A 25,614-nucleotide genomic window follows, 5' to 3' on the forward strand; every position below is an offset into this window, starting at 1 on the left:
ACTATAGTTGAATAGTATAGTTGATCCTGGATTTGAACTGTGTAGGTTCATTTATATGTGGATTTTTTTCAGTAAATACAGTGCAGTAATATAAATGTATTTATTCTTTTTCATAAGTTTCTTAATAACTTTTTTCTCTAGCTTACTTTATTTTATGAATATAGTATATAATACATATAACACAAAATGTATGCTCACTGTTTATGTTATTAGTGAGGCTTTCAGTTAATTGTAGGCTATTAGTTCAGTTTTGGGGGGAGTCAGAAGTTATACAGAATTTTGAATGTATGGTGGTTTGGCACCCCTCACCCTGTGTTGATCAAAGATCAACTGTAACTGAATAAATACTATGTCTTAAAGGTTTTCTCTAAGATTAGGCAGTATGTGAAATTGGCATAATTGGATAAAATTAACATTTATTAACCACCTAAATAGATAGCAGATGAGATTCTTTTGTCTTGGTTTTATCAATTACACAAAGTACTGTCAGTTGTATTCAGTTTTTCATTGCCTTTTGTATCAGGTATAGAATTTTTTGCAAAAGATCTGAATTTAATCTTAAATACTTGGCTCATACAGTGAATAGTTGCCTATTACTGTACAAGTTAAAAATAAATGATTGGTTATCAGAACCATTGAGAGCTGCTTGCCCCTCAGTTTTCAAATTTTTTTTTAAATTTTTTATAAACATATATTTTTATGCCCAGGGGTACAGGTCTGTGAATCGCCAGGTTTACACACTTCACAGCACTCACCAAAGCACATACCCTCCCCAATGTCCATAACCCCAACCCCCCTCCTCCCAGCAACCCTCAGTTTGTTTTGTGAGATTACAAGTCACTTATGGTTTGTCTCCCTCCCAATCCCATCTTGTTTCATTGGTTCTTCTCCTACCCCCTTAAGCCCCCATGTTGCATCACCACTTCCTCATATCAGGGAGATCATGTGATAGTTGTCTTTCTCTGCTTGACTTATTTCACTAAGCATGATACGCTCTAATTCCATCCATGCTGTCACAAATGGCAAGATTTCTTTTTTTTTTGATGGCTGCGTAGTATTCCTTTGTGTATATATACCACCTCTTCTTGATCCATTCATCTGTTGATGGACATTTAGGTTCTTTCCATAGTTTGGCTATTGTGGACATTGCTGCTATAAACATTCAGATGCACTTGCCCCTTTGGATCACTAGGTTTGTATCTTTAGGGTAAATACCCAGTAGTGCAATTGCTGGGTCATAGGGCAGTTCTATTTTCAACATTTTGAGGAACCTCCATGCTGTTTACCAGAGTGGCTGCACCAGCTTGCATTCCCACCAACAGTGTAGGAGGGTTCCCCATTCTCCGCATCCTCGCCAGCATCTGTCATTTCCTGACTTGTTGATTTTAGCCATTCTGACTGGTGTGAGGTGGTATCTCATTGTGGTTTTGATTTGTATTTCCCTGATGCCGAGTGATATGCAGCACTTTTTCATGTGTTTGTTGGCCATCTGGATGTCTTCTTTGCAGAAATGTCTGTTCATGTCCTCTGCCCATTTCTTGATTGGATTATTTGTTCTTTGGGTGTTGAGTTTGCTAAGTTCTTTATAGATTTTGGACACTAGTCCTTTATCTGATATGTCGTTTGCAAATATCTTCTCCCATTCTGTCAGTTGTCTTTCGGTTTTGTTAACTGTTTCCTTTGCCGTGCAAAAGCTTTTGATCTTGATGAAATCCCAATAGTTCATTTTTTCCCTTGCTTCCCTTGCCTTTGGTGATGTTCCTAGGAAGATGTTGCTGCGGCTGAGGTCGAAGAGGTTGATGCCTGTGTTCTCCTCAAAGATTTTGATGGATTCCTTTCTCACATTGAGGTCCTTCATCCATTTTGAGTCTATTTTCCTGTGTGGTGTAAGGAAATGGTCCAATTTCATTTTTCTGCATGTGGCTGTCCAATTTTCCCAACACCATTTATTGAAGAGGCTGTCTTTTTTCCATTCAATATTCTTTCCTGCTTTGTCAAAGATTAGTTGACCATAGAGTTGAGGGTCTATTTATGGGCTCTCCATTCTGTTCCATCGATCTGTGTGTCTGTTTGGTGCCAGTACCATGCTGTCTTGATGATGACAGCTTTGTAATAGAGCTTGAAGTCCGGAATTGTGATGCCACCAACTTTGGCTTTCTTTTTCAATATCCCTTTGGCTATTCGAGGTCTTTTCTGTTTCCATATAAATTTTAGAATTATTTGTTCCATTTCTTTGAAAAAGATGGATGGTACTTTGATAGGAATTGCATTAAATGTGTAGATTGCTTTAGGTAGCATAGACATTTTCACAATATTTATTCTTCCAATCCAGGAGCATGGAACATTTTTCCATTTCTTTGTGTCTTCCTCAATTTCTTTCATGAGTACTTTATAATTTTCTGAGTATAGATTCTTAGCCTCTTTGGTTAGGTTTATTCCTAGGTATCTTATGGTTTGGGGTGCAATTGTAAATGGGACTGACTCCTTAATTTCTCTTTCTTCTGTCTTGTTGTTGGTGTAGAGAAATGCAACTGATTTCTGTGCATTGATTTTATATCCTGACACTTTACTGAATTCCTGTACAAGTTCTAGCAGTTTTGGAGTGGAGTCTTTTGGTTTTTCCACATATAGTATCATATCATCTGAGAAGAGAGATAATTTGACTTCTTCTTTGCCGATTTGGATGCCTTTAATTTCCTTTTGTTGTCTGATTGCTGAGGCTAGGACTTCTAGTACTATGTTGAATCGCAGTGGTGATAATGGACATCCCTGCCGTGTTCCTGACCTTAGCGGAAAAGCTTTCAGTTTTTCTCCATTGAGAATGATATTTGCGGTGGGTTTTTCATAGATGGCTTTGATGATATTGAGGTATGTGCCCTCTATCCCTACACTTTGAAGAGTTTTGATCAGGAAGGGATGCTGTACTTTGTCAAATGCTTTTTCAGCATCTATTGAGAGTATCGTATGGTTCTTGTTCTTTCTTTTATTGATGTGTTGTATCACATTGACTGATTTGCGGATGTTGAACCAACCTTGCATCCCTGGAATAAATCCCACTTGGTCGTGGTGAATAATCCTTTGAATGTACTGTTGAATCCTATTGGCTAGTATTTTGGTGAGAATTTTCGCATCTGTGTTCATCAAGGATTTTGGTCTATAGCTCTCTTTTGATGGGATCCTTGTCTGGTTTTGGGATCAAGGTGATGCTGGCCTCATAAAATGAGTTTGGAAGTTTTCCTTCCATTTCTATTTTTTGGAACAGTTTCAGGAGAATAGGAATGAGTTCTTCTTTAAATGTTTGGTAGAATTCCCCTGGGAAGCCGTTTGGCCCTGGGCTTTTGTTTTTTTTGGAGAATTTTAATGACTGTTTCAATCTCCTTACTGGTTATGGGTCTATTCAGGCTTTCTATTTCTTCCTGGTTCAGTTGTGGTAGTTGATATGTTTCTAGGAATGCATCCATTTCTTCCAGATTGTCAAATTTGTTGGCGTAGAGTTGCTCATAGTATGTTCTTATAATAGTTTGTATTTCTTTGGTGTTAGTTGTGATCTCTCCTCTTTCATTCATGATTTTATTTATTTGGGTCCTTTCTCTTTTCTTTTTGATAAGTCTGGCCAGGGGTTTATCAATTTTATTAATTCTTTCAAAGAACCAGTTCCTAGTTTCGTTGATTTGCTCTATTGTTTTTTTGGTTTCTATTTCATTGATTTCTGCTCTGATCTTTATGATTTCTCTTCTCCTGTTGGGCTTAGGGTTTCTTTCTTGTTCTTTCTCCAGCTCCTTTAGGTGTAGGGTTAGGTTGTGTACCTGAGACCTTTCTTGTTTCTTGAGAAAGGCTTGTACCACTATATATTTTCCTCTCAGGTCTGCCTTTGCTGTGTCCTACAGATTTTGAACCGTTGTATTTTCATTATCATGTGTTTCCATTATTTTTTTCAATTCTTCTTTAATTTCCCGGTTGACCCATTCATTCTTTAGAAGAATGCTGTTTAGTCTCCATGTATTTGGGTTCTTTCCAAACTTCCTCTTGTGGTTGAGTTCTAGCTTCAGAGCATTGTGGTCTGAAAATATGCAGGGAATGATCCCAATCTTTTGATACCGGTTGAGTCCTGATTTAGGATCGAGGATGTGATCTATTCTGGAGAATGTTCTATGTGCACTAGAGAAGAATGTGTATTCTGTTGCTTTGGGATGAAATGTTCTGAATATATCTGTGATGTCCATCTGATCCAGTGTGTCGTTTAAGGCCTTTATTCCTTACTGATCTTTTGCTTGGATGATCTGTCCATTTCAGTGAGGGGAGTGTTAATGTCCCCTACTATTATTGTATTATTGTTGATGTGTTTCTTTGATTTTGTTATTAATTGGTTTATATAGTTGGCTGCTCCCACGTTGGGGGCATAGATATTTAAAATTGTTAGATCTTCTTGTTGGACAGACCCTTTGAGTATGATATAGTGTCCTTCCTCATCTCTTATTATAGTCTTTGGCTTAAAATCTAATTGATCTGATATAAGGATTGCCATTCCTGCTTTCTTCTGATGTCCATTAGCATGGTAAATTCTTTTCCATCCCCTCACTTTAAATCTCGAAGTGGTTTCAGGCTTAAAATGAGTTTCTTGGAGGCAACATATAGATGGGTTTTGTTTTTTTATCCATTCTGATACCCTTTGTCTTTTGATTGGGGCATTTAGCCCATTAACTTTCAGGGTAACTATTGAGAGATAAGAATTTAGTGCCATTGTATTGCCTGTAAGGTGACTGTTACTGTATATTGTCTCTGTTCCTTTCTGATCTACTACTTTCAGGCTCTCTCTTTGCTTCGAGGACCCTTTTCAATATTTCCTGTAGAGCTGGTTTGGTGTTTGCAAATTCTTTCAGTTTTTGTTTGTCCTGGAAGCTTTTAATCTCTCCTTCTATTTTCAATGATAGCCTAGCTGGATATAGTATTCTTGGCTGCATGTTTTCTCGTTTAGTGCTCTGAAAATATCATGCCAGCTCTTTCTGGCCTGCCAGGTCTCTGTGAATAAGTCAGCTGCCAATCTAATATTTTTACCATTGTATGTTACAGACTTCTTTTCCCGGGCTGCTTTCAGGATTTTCTCTTTGTCACTAACACTTGTAAATTTTACTATTAGGTGACGGGGTGTGGGCCTATTCTTACTCATTTTGAGGGTGTTCTCTGAACCTCCTGAATTTTGATGCTCGTCCCCTTTGCCATATTGGGGAAATTCTCCCCAGTAATTCTCTCCAGTATACCTTCTGCTCCCCTCTCTCTTTCTTCTTCTTCTGGAATCCCAATTATTCTAATGTTGTTTAGTCTTATGGTGTCACTTATCTCTCGAATTCTTCCCTCGTGGTCCAGTAGCTGTTTGTCCCTCTTTTGCTCAGCTTCTTTATTCTCTGTCATTTGGTCCTCTATATCACTAATTCTTTCTTCTACCTCATTTATCCTAGCAGTGAGAGCCTCCATTTTTGATTGCACCTCGTTAATAGCTTTTTTGATTACAACTTGGCTAGATTTTAGTTCTTTTATTTCTCCAGAAAGGGCTTTTATATCTCTAATATCTTCCATGCCTTTTTCGAGCCCGGCTATAACCTTGAGAATTGTCACTCTGAACTCTAGATCTGACATATTACCAGTATCTGTATTGATTAGGTCCCTAGCCTTCGGTACTGCCTCTTGTTCTTTATTTTGTGGTGAATTTTTCCGCCTTGTCATTTTGTCCAGATAAGAGTATATGAAGGAGCAAGGTGGCAAGGGTGGCAACAACCCCAGGAAAATATGCTTTAACCAAATCAGAAGAGATCCCAAATTGTGAGGGGGGACAAAGGGGATAAAAAGAGGTTCAAAAAGAAAGAAAGAAAAAATAAATAAAAGAAAAAAATAAAAAAAATTAAAGAAAGAATTTAAAAAAAGAAAACGAATAAAGAAAAATATAAAAAGGAAAAGAATATATATTAGATAAACTAGTTAAAAAACGTTAAAAAAGAAAAGGGTAAAAGTTAAAAAAAATTTTAGCAGAAGAAGAGAGAAAAAAATAATGAAAAAGAAAAAAATTAAATTAACTGCAAAACAAATAGAACCACGGGGAGAAAGCCATGAGTTCTGTGCTTTGTTTTCTCCTCCTCTGGAATTCTGCTGTTCTCCTTGGTATTGAAACCGCACTCCTTGGTAGGTGAACTTGGTCTCAGCTGGATTTCTTGTTGATCTTCTGGGGGAGGGCCCGTTGTAGTGATTCTCAAGTGTCTTTGCCCCAGACGGAATTGCACTGCCCTTATCAGGGGCCGGGGTGAGTAATCCGCTCGGGTTTGCTTTCAGAATCTTTTGTTTCCTGAGCCCGGGGCCCCACTCCTCAGTGCGCCCTCAGAGAACGGCGCCCAGTTACTCCTGTCTGACCTCCCCCCTCGCTCCGAGCTCACCGAACCTGCGACCAGTTCAAGGTAACCCCGAGCTGCGAGCTTACTGTCGGCTCTGTCTCTGTAGCCGGCCTTCCCGTTCCAATACCCGCAAGCTCTGTGCCACTCAGACACCCCCGATCCTTCTGTGACCCTGGGGGACCTGAGGTCTCGCTGACCCCGCGTGGGCTTTGCCCCGGTTTAGCCTCTGGAGCGATGTCCCTCAGCGGAACAGACTTTTAAAAGTCCTGATTTTGTGCTCTGTTGCTCCACCGCTTTCCGGGAGCCGGCCCCTCCCCCCGGGGTCTATCTTCCTGTCGCTTTGGATTCACTTCTCCGCCGGTCCTACCTTTCAGAAAGTGGTTGTTTTTCTGTTTCCAGAATTGCTGTTCTTCTCTTCGATCTGCCGATGGATTTGCAGGTGTTTGCAATCTTTAGATAAGCTATCTAGCTGATCTCCTGCTAGCTGAAGTAGTCTCAGCCTGCTACTTCTCCGCCATCTTGACTCCTCCCCTCCAGTTTTCAAATATTTTATACCTTTGAGGGAAAAAGTTTATGTAGCACATGCAATTCAGAATGTTACTTAAGAGAGAAAACTTCTGATGTTTCACTTTATCGTTTATGATGTTAATAGAGAAGCATTCTTGGCCAAAATGGAATGTAGCACTTGCTCACTTTTTCCATCCCTACTCTGCCACTTCCTGTGGGATCCTTAGCACACCCTGAATCTCATCCTGTCTGTGACCAGTATCACTCAATATACATTTTTTTCTTTTATTTATATCCTTATGAGAAATTGATGTGAGGGCTTAAGTGTCTGAAATGCTAAGTTTTTTAAGATGAAATTTCCATACCTGGAAGAGTGTCAGGCATGCAAACCTACTTGTTTCAGAAAGGGACCACAGTCCAAACTTTTTTTTTTTTTTTTAAGAGGAGGGGCAGAGGGCAAGAGAGAATCTTAAGTGATTCCATGCCCAGCATGAAGCCCGATGTGGAGCCCAATCCCACAACCCTGACATGACCTGAGCTGAAATCAAGAGTTGGATGCTTAACCAGCTGAGCCACCCAGGCACCCAAAACAATCTTAACTTTTTTTTTTGGGGGGGGGGGGGAGCATAAAGGGGTTTGTTTTTCTGTTTGAGGCATAGAAATTACATATTTTAGGATTCTTTAAATTGCATTTCCATGTACTTTGGTATGTATCTGATCTGAATTACATAAAATCTTTTGACCTGTATTCTAAATGAATATATTGTTGGCCATATATACACATGGTATTTGGCCATGTCTAAGGAGTTTGGCCTGATAGAAGAAATTGGAATATGCTTTAGGGTTGTGACATAGATCAGGGCTGGACCTACAGGTTGTTAACTAGTAAGAAATTAGCACTCTTTCATTGAATCTTAAGAAATTGTTTTGAATGTCTGCTGTGTGAGGGAGCCTTTAGTCAACAAACAGTGATATCCACAGCACAGTCTCCATTCTTATAAAACTCCTAACTTATTTAGGTGTTTGTCACGGGAGTTAAACATTTAAAAGTTCCTTTATTGAGGTATAATTCACATCCAATAAAATTCACTCTTTCAAAATCTACAGTTTGTAGATTTTAGTATATTCACAAAAGTTGTGCCACCCTCACCACTAATTCCATAATGTTTTCGTAACCCCCAAAGAAAGTGCACACCCATTAGGAGTCACTCCCTTTTCTTCCCTTCCTAACCACTGGCAAGTGCTCATCTATTTTCTTTCTCTATAAATTTGTTTTTTCTGGGTACTTCATATAAATGAAACCATATAATATGTGGTTTTTGTATTTGTTTTCTTTCACTTAGCATAATATTTTCAAGGTCCATTCATGTTGTAGCCCATATCAATAATATTTCTGTTGTTTTTTCATTCATCATTCATCAGTTGATGTACATTTCATTTATTCTTGTCATTGGAAAGTAGGATCTTTGGTCTATGCACATATTTGAGATTTTAATGATAAAATTGATCTAGTGACTACCCCAGTGTCAGATCTTTAAAGGTGAAGAAACCCAAGAATCCATCAAACTCCTAGAGGAGAACATAGGCAGTAATCTCTTCAACATCAGCCACAGCAATTTCTTTCAAGACAAGTTTCTAAAGGCAAGGGAAGGGACTTCATCAAGATAAAAAGCTTCTGCACAGCAAAGGAAATAGTCAACCAAACTAAGAGGCAGCCCACGGAATGAAAGAATATATTTGCAAGTGACATTTCAGATAAAGGGTTGATAGCCAAGATCTATAAAGAACTTCTTAAACTCAGCGACCAAAAAAATAAAGAATCCAGTCAAGAAATGGGCAGAAGACATACAAATGGCTAACAGACATGAAAAAATATTCAGCATCACTACCCATCAGGGAAATACAGATCAAAACCACATTGAGATACCACCTTACACCACTTTGGATGGCTAAAATCAACAAAACAGGAAATAACAAATGTTGGTGAGGATGTAGTGAAAGGGGAACCCTCTTACATTGTTAGTGGGAATGCCAGCTGGTACAGCTACTCTGGGAAACAGTATGGAGTTTCCTCAAGAAGTTAACAATAGAGCTACCCTATGACCCAGCAATTGCACTACTAGATATTTATCCCAAAGATACAGATGTAGTGAAAAGAAGGGGCATATGTACCCCAATGTTCATAGCAATAGTCCACAATAGCCAAACTGTGGAAGGAGCTGAGATGTCCTTCAACAGATGAATGGGAAAAGATGTGGTTCATATATATAATGGAATATTACTCGGCCACCAGAAAGGATGAATACCTACTGTTTGCATTGACGTGGGTGGGGCTGGAGGGAATTATGCTTAAATAAGACAACCAGAGAAAGACAATTATAATATGGTGTCACTCATGTGTGGAACATAAGGAGTAGCATGGAGAACCACAGGGGAAGGGAGGGAAAACTGGGAAGAAATCAGAGAGGGAGACAAGTCATGAGCTACTCTTGACTCTGGGGAACAAACTGAGGGTTGTGGAAAGGGAGGTTGGGGGGGAATGGGGTATCTGGGTGATGGGTATTAAGGAGGCAGGTTAAGTTATGATAAGCACTGGGTGTTATACACAACTAATGAATTGTTGGACACTACATCAAAAACTAATTATCGGGGTGCCTGGGTGGCTCAGTGGGTTAAGCCTCTGCCTTTGGCTGAGGTCATGATCTCAGGGTCCTGGGATCAAGCCCCGCATCGGGCTCTCTGCTCAGCAGGGAGCCTGCTTCCCCTCTCACTCTCTGCCTACTTGTGATCTCTCTCTGTCAAACCCCCCCCCCCAAACTAATTACTATATATTGGTTAACTGAACATAAGAAGAAGAAGAAGAAAAAGAAGAAGAAAGAAACATTCACATTTAAATATATGGCTCTTTACAGGTTTTCATTGTCCCATCCCACTGTTTCTCAGTGATTGCAAAATTTAACTTTTTCCAATGTTTGAGAACCTTTTTTTTTTCTTAAGATTTATTTATGTGGAGTGGGGAGAGAGCACCCAAGTAGGGCGAGGGACAGTGGGAGAGGGAGACTCTTAAGCAGACTCTCCACTGAGTGCAGAACCTGATGTGAGGCTCGATCCCACAATCCTCAGATTATGATCTGAGCTGAAATCAAGAGTGGGATGCCCAACTGACTGAGCCACCCTGTTGCCCCTTGGTAACCTATGGTGGGAAATTTTGTTCATGAAATCAATTGTAGTGTGACAGTTCTTCACTCCAGAAAATATGCCAAATGAGAAGATATAAGTAATTTAAATTGTATGAGCTACAACTGTGTAGTAGAATATGTTCTTTTGTCTGCTTTCAAAACGATTCGCAGGATACTACAACACCTCTGCTTTCTCTTCTACCACTAACTACCTTTCTCTCCTGCCAGGTGCTTCTCCTTACCTACATCATGGACATTTTTCTTCTCTTCCTCTGTTCATGGCATCTCCTACCTGCACCTCCCTACATACTTCATTTAGATTCTTAGCCCTCTATTCTTTTCTTGACTGTTCTGAATCTTAGCCATCTTTCAAATTTTAATTTTTTTGAGGTATAATTCACAGACCATAATTCAGCCTATGGATGAAATGATTAGATAAGAACTTTAAAGTCTCTTTTAACTATGCTCAATGTGGAAAAGGAAATTGTAGCAAATCAGATAAAATCAACTTTAACACAAAGGGAAAGATAACCATTTCTGAATGATAAAAGAGTCACTTTAGCAGGAAGACATACCAGTATGTATGCATGTGTCGAATAACAAAGCTTTAAAATACTTGATAGAATTAAAGGAAAAAAGGCAACTGTACTATTACAGGGAATTTAATCCCCAGTGAGCAGTTGATAAGACAAGTAGGTAAAAAGTCAGTAGAGACATATATGATCTAAAGAAAACTAGCAACTACATCATCTTGATCAGTAGTTACAGAACACTACACTGTGCAACTGCAGAATACACATTTTTTTCAAATAGGTTTGGTATGCTCAGCAAGATAGACCTAGTGAATTTGAAGGGATTTGTAGAATACAACTTATATTCTGTAACTCCAATTGAATTAGAAACCAATAATAAGATACCTAAGTAAATCTCAAGTATTTAGAAACTAACCAACACATTTCTTCACATTTCTTCACTGCTCCTTACATCAAAGAAGAAATTGCACTGTGACATCAAAAGGGTGGAGGAAGTGAAATATGTGGCTCTGCGCCTGCCACAAAGCAACTGATGAGCTGCTGAAATCTGCCAGAATTATGTTTTGTCAAACTTGGGAACCTAGTCAAAAGTGGAAAATTTGGTGAAGAAAGAAGCTCCTACTTTGTGGCAGAAGAGTGCAGCAGCGTTTTAAACTGCCCGCCTATTAACTATATCAAATATACACAAAGAGCTAAAGGAAGCCATAAACGTGGAACTAAAAGGAATTGGGCCAACAGTGTTTGAAGAGACAGAATATCAATGAAGAAATTATAAAAAGGAGTCATACAGAACTTCTGGAGCTGCAAAGTACAACTGAAGTGAAAAACTTGTTTTGGGAGTTTAATAGCATATTAGGCAGGCAAAATAGAGTTAGTGAATTTGAAAATACCTAAACTGAGATTATCCACTCTGAGGAGCAGGAAAAAAAAGAACATTGAAAAATGCACAGAACCTAAGAGACCTGTGAGACACCAACAGATGTACTTACATATACATAGTGGGAATTGCAGAGGGAAAGGAGAGGGATAGAAAACTTTAAGAAATATCCAGACACTCCCCAAACTTGCTTTAAAAAACAGCCATAAAGCCATACATCTAAGAAGCTTAGTAAACTCCAAGTAGGATAAACTCAGATCCACACCCAGACATGTAGTCAAAATTATCAAAATCCATACACCAAGATAGGATTTTGAAAGCAGCAAGAAGATATCTGTTACCTACTAGGAAGGGTTTTTCAGTAAGATTAAGAGCTGATTTCTCATTAGAAATCATGGAGACCACCAGTCAGTAGGATAACCTATTGAAGGTCTTGGAAGAAAGACTGTCAACTAAGATTTCTATATCCAGCAAATTATCCTTCAAGAATGAAGGAGAGGGGTGCCTGGGTGCCTCAGTGGGTTAAAGCCTCTGCCTTCAGCTCAGGTCATGCTCTCAGGGTCCTGGGATCAAGCCCCACAGGCTTAGCAGGGAGCCTACTCCCCCCTATCCCCAATGCTGCCTGCCTCTCTGCCTACTTGTGATCTCTGTCAAATAAATAAATCTTAAAAAAAAATGCAGGAGAAATAAGAGGTTTCCAGATTTCAAAACAAAACCAAAAAACCAGAGAGAGCTCATTAACAGTAGGCCTGATCTACAAAAAATGCTTCAGGCAAAATGGAAGGACACAAAACAGTAACTAAACCATTAGAAAGAAAATTTAACACTGGAGCACTCAGCAGGGAGTCTGCTTGAGGTTCGCTCTCTCCCTTTTGCCATCCTTCCACTTACATGCATGCTCTCTCTAAAATAAATCTTAAAAAAACAAAACAAAACAAAGCAAAAACCTTAATGAGGTTTTGCACCAGTCAGATTGGGTTTTACCAGAAATAACAAGTGTCATGCACTGTTGGTGGGAATGAAAGGCGCCATTGTGGAAGACGTCTGGAGACACCTCAAAAACATGAAAAGAGAACCACCATATGATCTGTCACTATGATAGTAGATCTATCCTGGAAGAAAGGAATTGTCAACCCCAAGTTCTATACCAAATGAAAGATATTTCATTTGGTATAGAAATGAAGGGAAAATCAGGACATTTTTCAGATGGAGGAAAACAGAATTTGTCTCTAGGAGCATGGACAGATGCAATTTTAGAAACAAAAAGGAAACAATAAAAGAAGGAAACTTGGAGCATCTGTGTACAGTAAACAGTTAACATAACAGGCTTCAGACTGTTATTCTTAAATCCTGCTTGCAAGATGATCCTTCGGCAAGATCCTTGGGATCTTGCATTTCTGGGAGGTTAGCACCATTCTCAGAATTGGTAAGAATGGTTGACTATAGTTGCATAGTTTGCAAAAACTATGCAAACTGATGGGTTTATGCTGAAAGAGCCTGTGACCAGTCCCTACTAAAAAAGTTGGGCAGTGAGCCTCTAATGAGCTTCCTTATTAGACAGTGTTTAACACATGTTGTCACAGGTCCTTGGTGGTGGAGTTAAGTGGGTCATGTATTACTCCACTGGGAGAGTATTCTTGGATGCTTGTTCCTGATTTCCTTTAGATGTTGGCTTTTGTACCATTTCTCTCTGGTGATTTTGCTTTGTATCCCTTTGTTTGTAGCCATGTGTACAACCATATGATGATTCTTGCAAGTCCTAGTGAACATCAAACCTGGGGGTGGCCTTGGGGACCCCTGACACCATCAGGAAGAAAGCACAGGAAAAATATAGGTAAATATAGGAGGCACTCCTCTTGCACATGAATTTTCTAAACTAATTTTGATGGTTGATGCAAAAATTATTACACAGTCTGATGTGATTCTAAAGATAGAGAGGAAATATTTAAGATTACCAGAAGGGCAAGAGGATGTAATGGGAAGTAAAAGTTTCTGTACTTCCTTAAACTGGAAAATGAAGATACCAGTAGACTGATTAGTTATATGTATATAATGTAGCTCCTAGAATAGCTACTAGAAATGTTATATAAAAAATACACAGCACTGGAGAAATCAAAATAGAATTCTTTAAAAAAAAAAAAAAAAAAAAGTCCGAGTAACCCAAAAGAAGTCAGTAAAAAGAAAAGCAAAAAGAATAAAATGATCTAAATACACCAGCCAAAAGAGGGACTGGCATAGTAGAGTAAGAAATAGCAGCAATGACAACAACAAACCCTATATTTTGTCTAAATGAAACTTCAAACATTGTAACATAAGCAAGTTAAAAGGATAAAAAAAATCATGCAAACATTAACCAAAGGAAAGCTGGAGTGGGTATATATTAAATCAAGTAAGGCAGACTTCAGAGCAAGGAAAGTTACCAGATACAGGGTGATAAATGGTCAATTCCAGGAAGACCGTGATCCTTAATATGTCTGCATCACATAACAGTTCACCGTATTTGAAGAGAAAACTGAAAGAAGAAATAGACAAATCAACGATTGGGAGACTTTAACACCCTTCTCTCAATGATGGAAATAGTGGACCCCAAATCAGTGAAGAGTTTTTGTCAATAACATCAACCAAGAGAATGTGATCTTTACAGAACACGTCACCCAACAATAGTAGAATACATATTCTTTTCAGATGCCCACAAAAACATACTAAGGTAGACATATCCTGAGCCATAAAACAATACATAAAACACAAGTATTTGTTTATCTTAACAAAAGTAGAGAACTGATTACAGACAAAGTGTGTTTTCTGACAACAGAATCAAACTTGAAATCAGTAAGAGAAAGATGACAGAAAAGCCTCTAAGCACTTACAGAATAAGCTACACACTTCTAAGTTATCCATGCATCAAAAATGAAATTTCAAGAGAAATAAAAATATACATGGAAGAGAATGGAGAAGAAAATACAATATATCAAAGTATCTGGAATACAGCACTGAATATGTATGTTAGAAAAGAGTAAGAGTCTCAAGTCAATAAGCTTCTACCTCAGGAACCTAGAAAAATAAGAGCAAAGTACACTCAGGAAAACAAATAGAAGGAAATAATAATGTTAAAGGCAGAAATCAGCTGCTCTTCTGAAAACAGTAACATTGAAACAACTTCTAGCAAGACTAAGAAGGAAAAAAAAAAGAGTAGACACAAATCACCATATCAAGAATGATACAAAGGGGCGCCTGGGTGGCTCAGTCAGTTAAGCATCTGCCTTTGGCTCAGGTCATGATCTCTGAGTCCCAGGATCTAGTCCCACATTGGGCTACTGGCTCAGCAGGGAGTCTCCCCTAGCCCTCCAAATCTCATGTGCACACGCGTTCTCTCTCTCCCTCTCTCTAATAGATAAAATCTTTTAAAAAAAAGAAAAGAAAGAAACAAAGTTTATCTCTACATACTCTGAAGCCACGAAAAGAATATCGACCCATATACTTCACAACTTAGCTGAAACGAACTGCTTCCATGAAAAACAAACTACCAAAACCCACCCAATATGGAGTAATTTGAACAGCTTTGTAACTATTAAGGAAGTCTAATTTGCAATCTAAAAATTCCTACAGAAGAACTCTACGGGCCCAGATGTTTTTACTGCCAGATCTTTAAAGAACATTTAACACAAGTGCTATATGACTTCTTCCAGAAAATAGAAGCGGAAACACTTAACAGTTCATTCTACGGAGCACATATTACATTGATACCAAAATAATTACATGCTATTACCAAGTACAGTTTACTTTAGGAATGTAAGACTAGTTTCATATTTGAAACTTAGTGTAATCCACCATATTAATAAACTAAAAAGAAAAACCACATGATTGTATCAGTTGATGCAGTAAAGGCATTTATTTGACAGAATTCAACAATAACCATAGTGGGGAAAAAAAATTCTTGTAACAAAAGGAATGCAGGGGAACTCCTCTACTTGAGTAGGGACATCTACCAAAAAATCTATATCTAACTTTTTTTCTTTCCTCAGTGAGGCTTTTCTTGGCCATTTACCTAACCTTTTTTTTTTTTTAATTTGCTGAGGTATACATAATATAAAATTTACTGTTTTAACCAATTTTAAATGTACAGTTCAGTGGTATTAAGTATATTCACACTGTTGTAAAACCATTCCCATTCTCCAGGTCCAGTACTGCTTCATCTTCCCAAACTGAAATTCAGTTCATTAAAAATGGACTCATTCCTCGTTCCTCCCAGCTCTTGGTAGCCTCTTTTTCACTTTGTCGCTAAGTACCTGTGTACCTGCTGTAAGTGAAATCAAACACTTTTTGTCCTGTGACTGGCATATTTCATGTAGCATAATGTTTTCAAGGCTAATCCTTGATGTTGAATGTATCAGAATCTCCTTGCTTTTTAAGGCTGAATATATGCCATTGTATGCATATACCACATTTTATTTATCTGTTGATGGACATTTGAGCTATTGTGAATAATGCCATTAGAGACTTTGGTGTGTAAATATAGAGTGGTAGATAGCTAAGAGTGGAATTGCTGGATCGTAGGGTCCATTGTACATTTACTGTATGAGGAACTGCTGGACTTTTTCACAGAAACCACACCATTTTACATTTCCTACAAGAAATGCACAAAGGTTCCATTGTCTCCCCACACTCTGCCAGAATTTATTCTTTCCCTTTTCTTTGGTAATAGCTATCCCAGTGAGTATGGCATGGTATCTCATTGTGGAACAGTATTCTTTTTTTTTTTTTTTTTTAAGATTTTATTTATTTATTTGACAGAGAGAAATCACAAGTAGATGGAGAGGCAGGCAGAGAGAGAGAGGGAAGCAGGCTCTCCGCTGAGCAGAGAGCCCGATGCGGGACTCGATCCCAGGACTCTGAGATCATGACCTGAGCTGAAGGCAGCGGCTTAACCCACTGAGCCACCCAGGCGCCCCGTGGAACAGTATTCTTAATGCTGTGAGACATAACACTTTCCTCCTTATGTCAAGAATAAGGCAAAGATGTCTGCTTTTACCACTCTTTATTATGCTGTTAGTACTGTAATAAAGCAAGAAGAGGAAAGAAAACGCATATAGATTTATATAAGGGAAGAAATAAATCTGGCCCTATATGCAGATGCCATGCTTGTCTATGTAGAAAATCTCAAGGAATGTAGGAGGAAAAAAAAATCATAGAACTAAGTGAGTTCAGTCATGCTGCAGGATTTAAGGTAAACAGTAAACTGTACTTCTATATCCTATCAATGAAAGTGTCACTGAAATTAAAAATATAACAGCATTAGAAGTTTTTAGGTATCAATCTAACAAAACATACATGAATTTGTATGCTGAAAACCACAAAATGCTGATGAAAGAAATTAAAGAACATCTCAGTAAATGGAGAGACATACCATATTCATGGATTTGAAGAATCAATGTAGTAAAGATGTTAGGTCTCCTCAAATTAATATAAAGGCTCATGAAAATCTTGTCAAAATTCCAACAAGGTTTTTGTTTTGTTTTGTAGATACAGATCAAGATTCTAACATTTATATGGAAAGGATATGTCTTAGAATAGCTAAAATAACCTTTAAAATGAAGAATAAGGTGGGAGGCATGAGGCTAGCTGATTTCAAGACTTAAACTATAGCCAATCAAAGCTGTGTTTTTGACAGCATCATAGACATAAGATCAAAAGAAGAAAGGAGAGGACCCCTAACTAGACCTATGAGCAATGTGAGAAGAAGGTTAATAATAGTCTTGAACACATGGCACTAAGAGTTTGGGTTAAAAGCGGGATCTGTGAAACTCACCGGGGTGCCCCACACCAGCATTCTTTCTGATTTGGCCCTGGTTAGTGGCTTAGGTTGACTAGTGCATGTGGCTGGCTTCTGGGTGAGCAGGAATGTGTTTGTGTTACAGGCATTAATGGCCTTCAGGGATGTGGCTGTGGCCTTCACCCAGAAGGAGTGGAAGTTACTGAGTCCTGCTCAGAGGACCCTATACCGGGATGTAATGCTGGAGAACTACAGTCACTTGGTATCACTGGGTAAGGACAGCTTGTCTCAGGTCTCAGACTGCCTGTGGACATCTTAAGATTTTATGTACCAGCTGCCATGCTTTTGACTCAGAAAGGAAAATAGTATTTTCCCTGTACCCCCAGAGAATGTCTGGGGGTATACGGTCTAACACTGAATTGCCAGGCCTCTTCCAAGGCTGGGCCCCTCCTCCACAGTGATTTTCCTTCAGATCTGGGAATCCCAGTATTCACTTAACCACAGTGTACTGCCTTTAGATCCAGAATTCCCCCCCTCCCTTTACTCATCCTTTCTCAGTGCTCAGAGAGCCTTTGCACACCTCCCCGTGCTTCCCTGGCTCCTTTTGGGTTATTGCATTTGCTTGTTGACTGAGTTCTGCCATAGCCTCTTAAGCCTCTAACCTAGGGTCACCTTGGTTTCTTTCCCTGTGAGTAGGAATTGCCTTTTCCAAACCCAGACTCATCACACAGCTGGAACAAGGGGAGGAGCCCTGGAGAGAGGAGAGCGAATGTCTTCTGGACCTTCGTCCAGGTGAGTGGGAAGCAGGGGGCAGACGAGGAGACCGGGCAGTGAGGCTCTCAGCAGATCCGGAAGGAGGAGGGCACCTGGATTTCTGGGGAGCGCTCTTCTTCGGGCCCCGTGCCCTGCCGGCCTGCTCACCCAGAGGGGGCTGCCCTGGCATCCTCTTTCCCCCCAGGCAGTCTCATTCCCTCATGTGGCATCTCTTTCCCAGCACCTTTTCTAGTTCGCTGATCTCCGCGTTCTTGGCTTTTGTTGGTTGACTCTGCATAGCGTTTGGCCTCTGACACGGAGTCTTCTGCCCCTGGGAGACACTGCTGTTTCTGTTCTTAACCTGGTAACTTCTTAGTGCATCAGTTCCACTCCATAAATCCCCATAACCTTGTTTCTTTTATGATGGATTATTTAAGATTACACCAGGGTGTATAGAATTGTATGATGAGTTCCTGTGTGCCTTCCCTGTGGTCTCAGAGACAGGCGTTACAGACCAGAAAACAGTCCCTGCCCCTTCCCTGGTTTGTCTTGCTCTCCACCCACCCTGAGAATCCATTTTCCACATGAGCATTCTCATGTGCCTTGACCCTTTTTACCCCATCTGATGGGTCCTTCAGCCATATAGTGTTTGCATGTTCATAAATGTCTCTACACATAGTATTGCAATGTACACATCCTTCTGGAACATGCCTTTTTACTGTCTTTATGTGAGAATCATGTTAAAATGTGATTTAGTTTATACTTTTAAAAACTGTTACATTGATTCCATTATAATGAATATTTCTATTTTAATGCTGTTGAATTATCAGTTCCCTTCTTTTGAACATGTATTTCCAATATTTGGCTATTAAATAATGCTATATATTCTTGTTATTTCCGTGGAAACAAGGGGAAGAGTTTCTCCAGGTGTGTATCTAGGAGCATAGCAGCTGGTTCTTAGGCATGGGTAGCCTGGAGGTTCTTGTTACACATCCTCACCAGGACTAGGTATTGTCAGACCTCATTTTCCAGTCATCTCTTCCTTTTGCAGTGAAACCTTAGAGGGGCTTTGCTTTTTCAGGGAGCAGGAGTATCTTTTCCTATGTTGTTGGAGCAGGAGTACCTTTTCCTATGTTTGGTGATTTGTCTGCTCAGAGAGTTTTCCTGCTTTTCATTTGGGCTGTTTCTGTTATGATTATATGAATCCCATATAAATTCAGGGAACATTCAGGTCTTTAATGCAGTGGGAATTAATTTTATGTGAATGTCTGGAGGTAAGAATAATTTTTTTTTTTAGCTGACTTAGCTTTTTTATTCTTTTAATAGTCCTGGCATTTTATTTTGCTTCTAAATACAACCATATATCTGGACTTGTATTTCATAGCGAACTCAGTGCTTTTTTTAAGGAGAACTAACTATTATATAAGCTATAATTTTGGCATAACAAAAATATGTTATAAGGTGTTACAGTATAATAGTTAAGAGATGATTATGAGGTATATTATCAAAATATATTAGACACACATATTTATGTATTTGAGAGAAAAAGCAAGTGAGCATGAGCAGGGGTGAAGGGGGGCAGAGAGAGAAGCAGACTCCCCGCTGAGCAGGGAGCCCAACACAGGGCTTGATCCCAGGACGCCGGGATCATGACCTGAGCCAAAGGTAGTTGCTTAACTGACTGAGCCACCTGGGGGCCCCTAGACTACACATATTTAAAGCACAAATTTATTGTTTTGACATATGTATGTAACTATGAAAACATTGCCACAATCCAAATGCCAAGCATACCTGTCACCCCAAAGTTTCCTTGTGCCTTATAATCCGTGTCTCCTTTCCCTGCCTGTCTTACCCTCTGTTCCTCCTCCTCCCCGTACCCGGCTGACCACTGATCTGCTTTCTATCATTTTACATGTGTTCACATTTTCTAGAATTAATATAAATTGAGTAATTCAGAATATATACCAGATTCTTTCACTCAACAGTTATTTTGTTTTTTTTTATTTTTTAAAAAATATTTTATTTATTTATTTGACAGAGAGAAATCACAAGTAGACAGAGAGGCAGGCAGAGAGAGAGAGGGAAGCAGGCTCCCTGCTGAGCAGAGAGCCCGACGTGGGACTCGATCCCAGGACCCCGAGATCATGACCCGAGCCGAAGGCAATGGCTTAACCCACTGAGCCACCCAGGCACCCTCAACAGTTATTTTGAAGTTCATCCATAATGTTGTGTGAATTATAGTTCACTTCTTACTGCTGAATAGTGTTCCATTATATAATATCACTATTTATTTATTCATTTATTTATAACATCTTAATTATTTTTCAGTTTTTCTCACAATTTATTTAACCATTCACCTATTGAAAAACATTTGAGTAGTCTCCAGTTTTGATGAATACAAGTAAAATAAGTGTGAACATTCATTCCAAGTCTTTCATTTCTTTCGGATAAATACCTGGGACTGGAAAGGCTGGGTTGTAGGATACAGTATCTATTTAGTTTTTTACAGAACTAAAAAACTGTTTTCCAGAGGGGCTCTACCATTCACATTCCCCCTAGCAGGGTATGAGGGGTCCAGATGCTCCACATCTTTGTCAACTTCGTGTTATTATTTTAATTTTGGGCTTTCACAGAGCTGTGTAGTGGCATTTGTGTTTTACTTGACGCTTACCTAGTGACTGATGATGTTGAGAAGCTTCTCGTGCTTATTTGCCATCTGTATATATATCTCTTGTGAAATGTCTTCTCAAATCTTTTGCCCATTTAAAAACTTGGTTTCTTTTGGCACCCCAATAATCAGATATTTAACGAAGCCTTAACTGAGCCACCCAGGAGTCCCTGGACTCTTCTCTAGCACCCCCCCCCCCCCCCCGCCCATCCTTTCGTGTCTCTATTGATGCCAATACCAAATAATCTTGATTAATGTAGTCTTATAAGTTTGGAACTCAGTATAATTCTCCAACATTTTCTCCCTTTCCATTTTGTCTTAATTATTCTAGATTCTTTGCATTACCATCTGGATTTCAGAATCAGCAATTTTCACCAAAAATCCTGCTGTGATTTTGATTTGTATTGAGTTAAATCTACCTCATTTTACAAATAACTTAATTTACATGTGATTAATATTTTATCACCCTATATGTGAATACAGTATATGTCCCCATTTTTAGTGGGACTTAATTTTTGTGAGCCTTGTTTTATAATTTTTAGTACACAGGTCCTATATATCTCTTGTCAGATTTGTTCCTCTGTAGTTCATATTTTCGATACTATTAATTAACCTATGTTAAAACTCAGTTTTTAGGGACACCTGAGTGGCTCAGTGGGTTAAGCCTCTGCCTTCGGCTCAGGTATTGATCCCAGGGTCCTGGGATCGAGTCCCGCATCGGGCTCTCTGCTCAGCAGGAAGCCTGCTTCCCCCTCTCTCTCTGCCTGCCTCTCTGCCTGCTTGTGAACTCTGTCTCTCAAGTAAATAAATAAAATCTTAAGGAAAAAAAAAAACTTTTTAATTGTTGAAAGTACAGAGAAATACAATTAACCCACAGATAATGATCTTATATCTAGTAAATTTGCAAAACTTACTTTTTAGCCCTCATAGCTTTTTTGGTAAATCCTATAGCATTTTCTACATAGATGATCATATTATTTGTGAATAAGTTTTACTTCTTTACATTCTTTACATGTAAAGAAGTAAAATGTGCCTCATTGCACAGGCGAGACCATCCAGTGCAATGATGAATTTAAATAGTGAGCCTGGACACCCTTTCCTTGTTCCTGATCTTTTGGAGAATGCTTTCTCCTAAGTGTAAGTTTTATAGCTGCCCTTTATGAGCACAGAAAATTTCTATTCCTGGTTTGCGGAGAGTTTTTATTGGGAATGGATGTTGGATTTTGTGCAATGTTTTTTGGGCACTGTTTGAGGTGATCATATATGTGTTTTTTTAGTCTTTCAATTTTTAAAGTTTTTAATTTTAGTTAACGTACAGTATTACGTTAGTTTCAGGTGTACAATGTAGTGATTCAGCAATTCCCTACAACACCCTGTATTCATCTCAGTAAGTGCAGACATTTTTTCAATGGTTCAAATTTTATTTAAATTCTAGCAAGTTAACATGAGTGTTAATATTGTTTTCATCACTAACATAGAACACCAAGTGCTCATCACAAGTGCCCTCCTCAATCCCCACCACCCATTGAGCCCATTTCCCACCCTCTTCCCCTCTAGCAACCCTCAGCTTGTTCTCTATAATCAAGAGTCTCCTGTGGTTTGCTTCCCTTTTTTTTCCCCTTCCTCTCCTATGTCTGTCTATTTTGATTCTCAGATTCCATATATGGAGTGACAGTTTTTTCTTATTAAACCAGCCTTTTGTTTTTAACACAATGCACTGACCTTATTCAGATTTCACCAGTTGTTTGTTTGTTTTTTTAAGATTTTATTTATTTGACAGAGATCACAGTAGGCAGAGAGGCAGGCAGAGAGAGAGAGGGAAGCAGGCTCCCTGCTCAGAAGAGAGCCCGATGCAGGGCTTGATTCCAGGGCCCCAAGGTCACGACCCGAGCTGAAGGCAGAGGCTTAACCCACTGAGCCACACAGGCGCTCAGATTTCACCAGTTTTATCTTCACTTTTGTGTATGTGTGTGGGGGATGTATGTTTCTTTAGTTCTGTGAAATTTTATTGCATGTACTTTCCTGTAACTGTCACTATATTCAGAGGTACAGAACAGCTGCGACACCCGGCTGCCTTGTGCTGCTCTTGTGTAGTCACAGTCAACCCCCCCACCCCCACCATCTCTCTCTTGCAACCACTAATCTGTTTTCCATCTCTGTAATTTTTGTCACTTCAAGAATGTTCGTAAAAGAAGTCTACACTTGGGATTGCCTTTTCAGTGTAGTTCTCTTGAGATCGATCCAAACTTAAGCCTGTACCAATACTTCATTACTTTTCCTGCTGAGCAGTATTCCATAGTAGGAATGGACTCCGTTTGTTAAACCATTCAGCGGCTATTAAAGATGAAGGTGCTTTGAACATTTCTATACAGGTTTGTGTGTGAACATGGGTCTGATTTCTGGGATGAATGCTCAAGAGTTCAGTTGCTGAGTCATATGGTAAGTGTTTAGTTTTATTTAAAGAAAAAAAAGAAGTGCAATACTCATGGGCACACCATTTCAGTCCCCACTAGCAGTGTCTTGAGTAATCATTCCTCCCCCTTCCTGCCTGCATCTGGTGTCAGCACTACTCTTTATTTTGCCCATTCTGACAGATTTCTAGCAATATCTCCTTGGTTAGTACTGTGATACATTTAGTGTCAGCAGTTTCTCTCAGGGAGAGCTGGATAGCTGAGCCTATCTGAGTAAGAGCTCTGGATCAAGGCTTTACTCTTCTTGGAAAAGAGACTGGTATTTTCCCCACGGGTAGGTAAAGAGCATATAAGGCTGTGGTCATAGGTGGCTATGGCTGTCATTTTGTGAAGTCTTTCTGGCATGTCCTTGCATCTCTGTTCATTCTCCTTAGACACCCTTTATTCCTCAAGAGCGGGTGACAGGTGTGACGTGTCTTAAGATCTGATGTGACCACTCATTGAACCTGGCAAAGACAGTCTAACAAGTGAGAGGAATGGGACAGTCTCCTGGGTTGGCTCATGTGGGTGGCTGGCAGGCAGGGACCCAGGGACTCAGGTCTCAGATGTCCACCTAAGCATCTTCAGACACTACATTTTAAGAGGCATTCCCTAGCAGCTCATCTCAGCTAGTCAGGGCCGTGAAAGGTGGTTAACCCCAGGAGCAATGGGCAGATGCGTATCATTGCCTAGAGTACTGTATTTCTTGTATTTAAGTAGGATTTACTTACAGGAAATGTGAAATTTTGCATGAGTTGTACATGTCTACAACCCAAACTTTATAAAAAAACAGATTACTACCATCCCATATAGCTCCCTTCTGGCCGATCCCAGTAAACCCCCACCCTATCCCTCAGAGGTGTCACTGGTCTTGATTTTACCATAAATTAATTTTTCCCACTGTACAGTTTTTCATGAATGGAATCATAATACTCTTTACTGTAGGCTTCTTCCAGTACAGAGTTTCTGAGCTTCATCCACGCTGTTTCATACATCAGTATTCTGTTCCCTTTTAAAGCTCAGTGGCATCCCGTCAGATAAATATACAACTGTTTATCCGTTCCCCTTGGTAGATACCTTAATGGATTCTAGTCCTTAGTTATTGTGAAAAAGCAGTTATTAGTATTCTTATGCTAGGTATTTTGTTTTGGAAACCCATGTTTTCATTTCCTTTGGATAAATACCTAGAGTAAGGTTGGGTATTTTAGTTTCCTAGCATTGCTGTAACATATTACAACAAACTGAGAGACTTCAAAGAAATCTGTTCTCACAGTTCAGAAGCTGTAAGTTCAAAAATCAACCTCTTGGCCGGGTAGATTTATTCTGGAGGTTTTGAGGGAGATCTGTTCCTCACCTGTCTCCAGTTTCTGGTGGTTGCTGGCGATCCTTATCATTTCTTGGCTTGTTGCTGTGTCACTCCAATCTGTGCCTTTGTGATCACACAGCCTTTTTCCTTCTATGTATCTCTGTCTCTTTGTAAGGATGCATTTGTTGAATTAAGACTCACCCTAACTTGGTATGACTTCATCTTAACTTGATCATATCTGTGAAGACCTGATATCAAAGTAAGTCCACATTCACGTGTTCATATAGACGTGAATTTTGGTGGGATACCATTCAACCTAATACACTGGGTCACATGGCTACAGTATATGCAGTTTTATGAGTATCCATTTCCCAAAGTGGCTGTACCATTTTTCACTTCCATGAACATATGAGAAGAGAATTCCCATTGTCTCGCATCCTCCAGACAGTTTTCGTTGTATCTGTGATGGGTGTGTAGTGCTATCTCATGGGGGCTTTAATTTCTATTTCACTAATGGTTAAATGTTAAGCACTTTATGCTTTTTGTTCATTCAAATATATATCATATACTTTACTTTGTAAAGTATCCATTCAGATCTTCTTCTAGTTGCCAGTTTAATTACATTTTTTTAAATTGTTGAGCTCTGGGAGTTCTTTATTAATTCTGGACACCAGTCCTTTGCCATATGTACATTTTGCAAAAATTTTCTTAGACTGAAGCTTTTCTGTTCTTTCTTTAACAGTTACTTTTGATTGGCAGATGTTTGGAGGAAGTCTGATTTTTCTTTTAAATTTTTATTGTCATGAAGATAATCTGAATTTTCTAAATGCTATACAGTTTTAGCTTTTACATTTAAGTTTATGGTCCATCTTGAAGTAACTTTTGTGTATGGTGTGAGGCAGGGATCAAGGTTTTTCTCATTCATATGGATATCATTTGTTGAAAAGACTTACCTTCCCCTCCTTAAACTGTTTTGTTGAAAATCCAATGACTGGATAAGTGTGGGTCTGTTTTACACTTTCAGTTATATTTCTTCCATTAACAGGCCTGTCCTTAACCACACTGTCTATATTACTGTAGGACCATCAGAAGTCTTGAAGTCAGGGGCGCCTGGGTGGCTCAGTGGGTTAAGCCGCTGCCTTCAGCTCAGGACATGATCTCAGGGTCCTGGGATCGAGTCCCACATCGGGC

At 39.2% G+C, this 25,614-nt stretch overlaps 1 protein-coding gene across 9 annotated transcripts in view; it reads left to right on the top strand.

Moving 5' to 3' along the window:
* The window catches only part of ZNF169 (zinc finger protein 169), a 60,585-nt gene that overhangs the window by 20,205 nt on the left and 14,766 nt on the right, over positions 1-25,614 (top strand). For 8 of the 9 annotated variants that reach the window (XM_059412071.1, XM_059412064.1, XM_059412065.1 and 5 more), the window contains 2 exons: positions 17,392-17,518; positions 17,943-18,038. In XM_059412071.1, the coding sequence (XP_059268054.1) occupies positions 17,398-17,518; positions 17,943-18,038 (217 nt within the window). In that variant the 5' untranslated portion in view covers positions 17,392-17,397. Of the gene's footprint in view, positions 1-13,200; positions 13,311-17,391; positions 17,519-17,942; positions 18,039-25,614 lie in introns of all 9 variants that reach the window. The other variant, XM_059412068.1, reaches the window with a different exon arrangement.

This window comes from Mustela nigripes, chromosome 9, assembly GCF_022355385.1.
Source record: "Mustela nigripes isolate SB6536 chromosome 9, MUSNIG.SB6536, whole genome shotgun sequence".
Lineage (NCBI taxonomy): Eukaryota > Metazoa > Chordata > Mammalia > Carnivora > Mustelidae > Mustela > Mustela nigripes.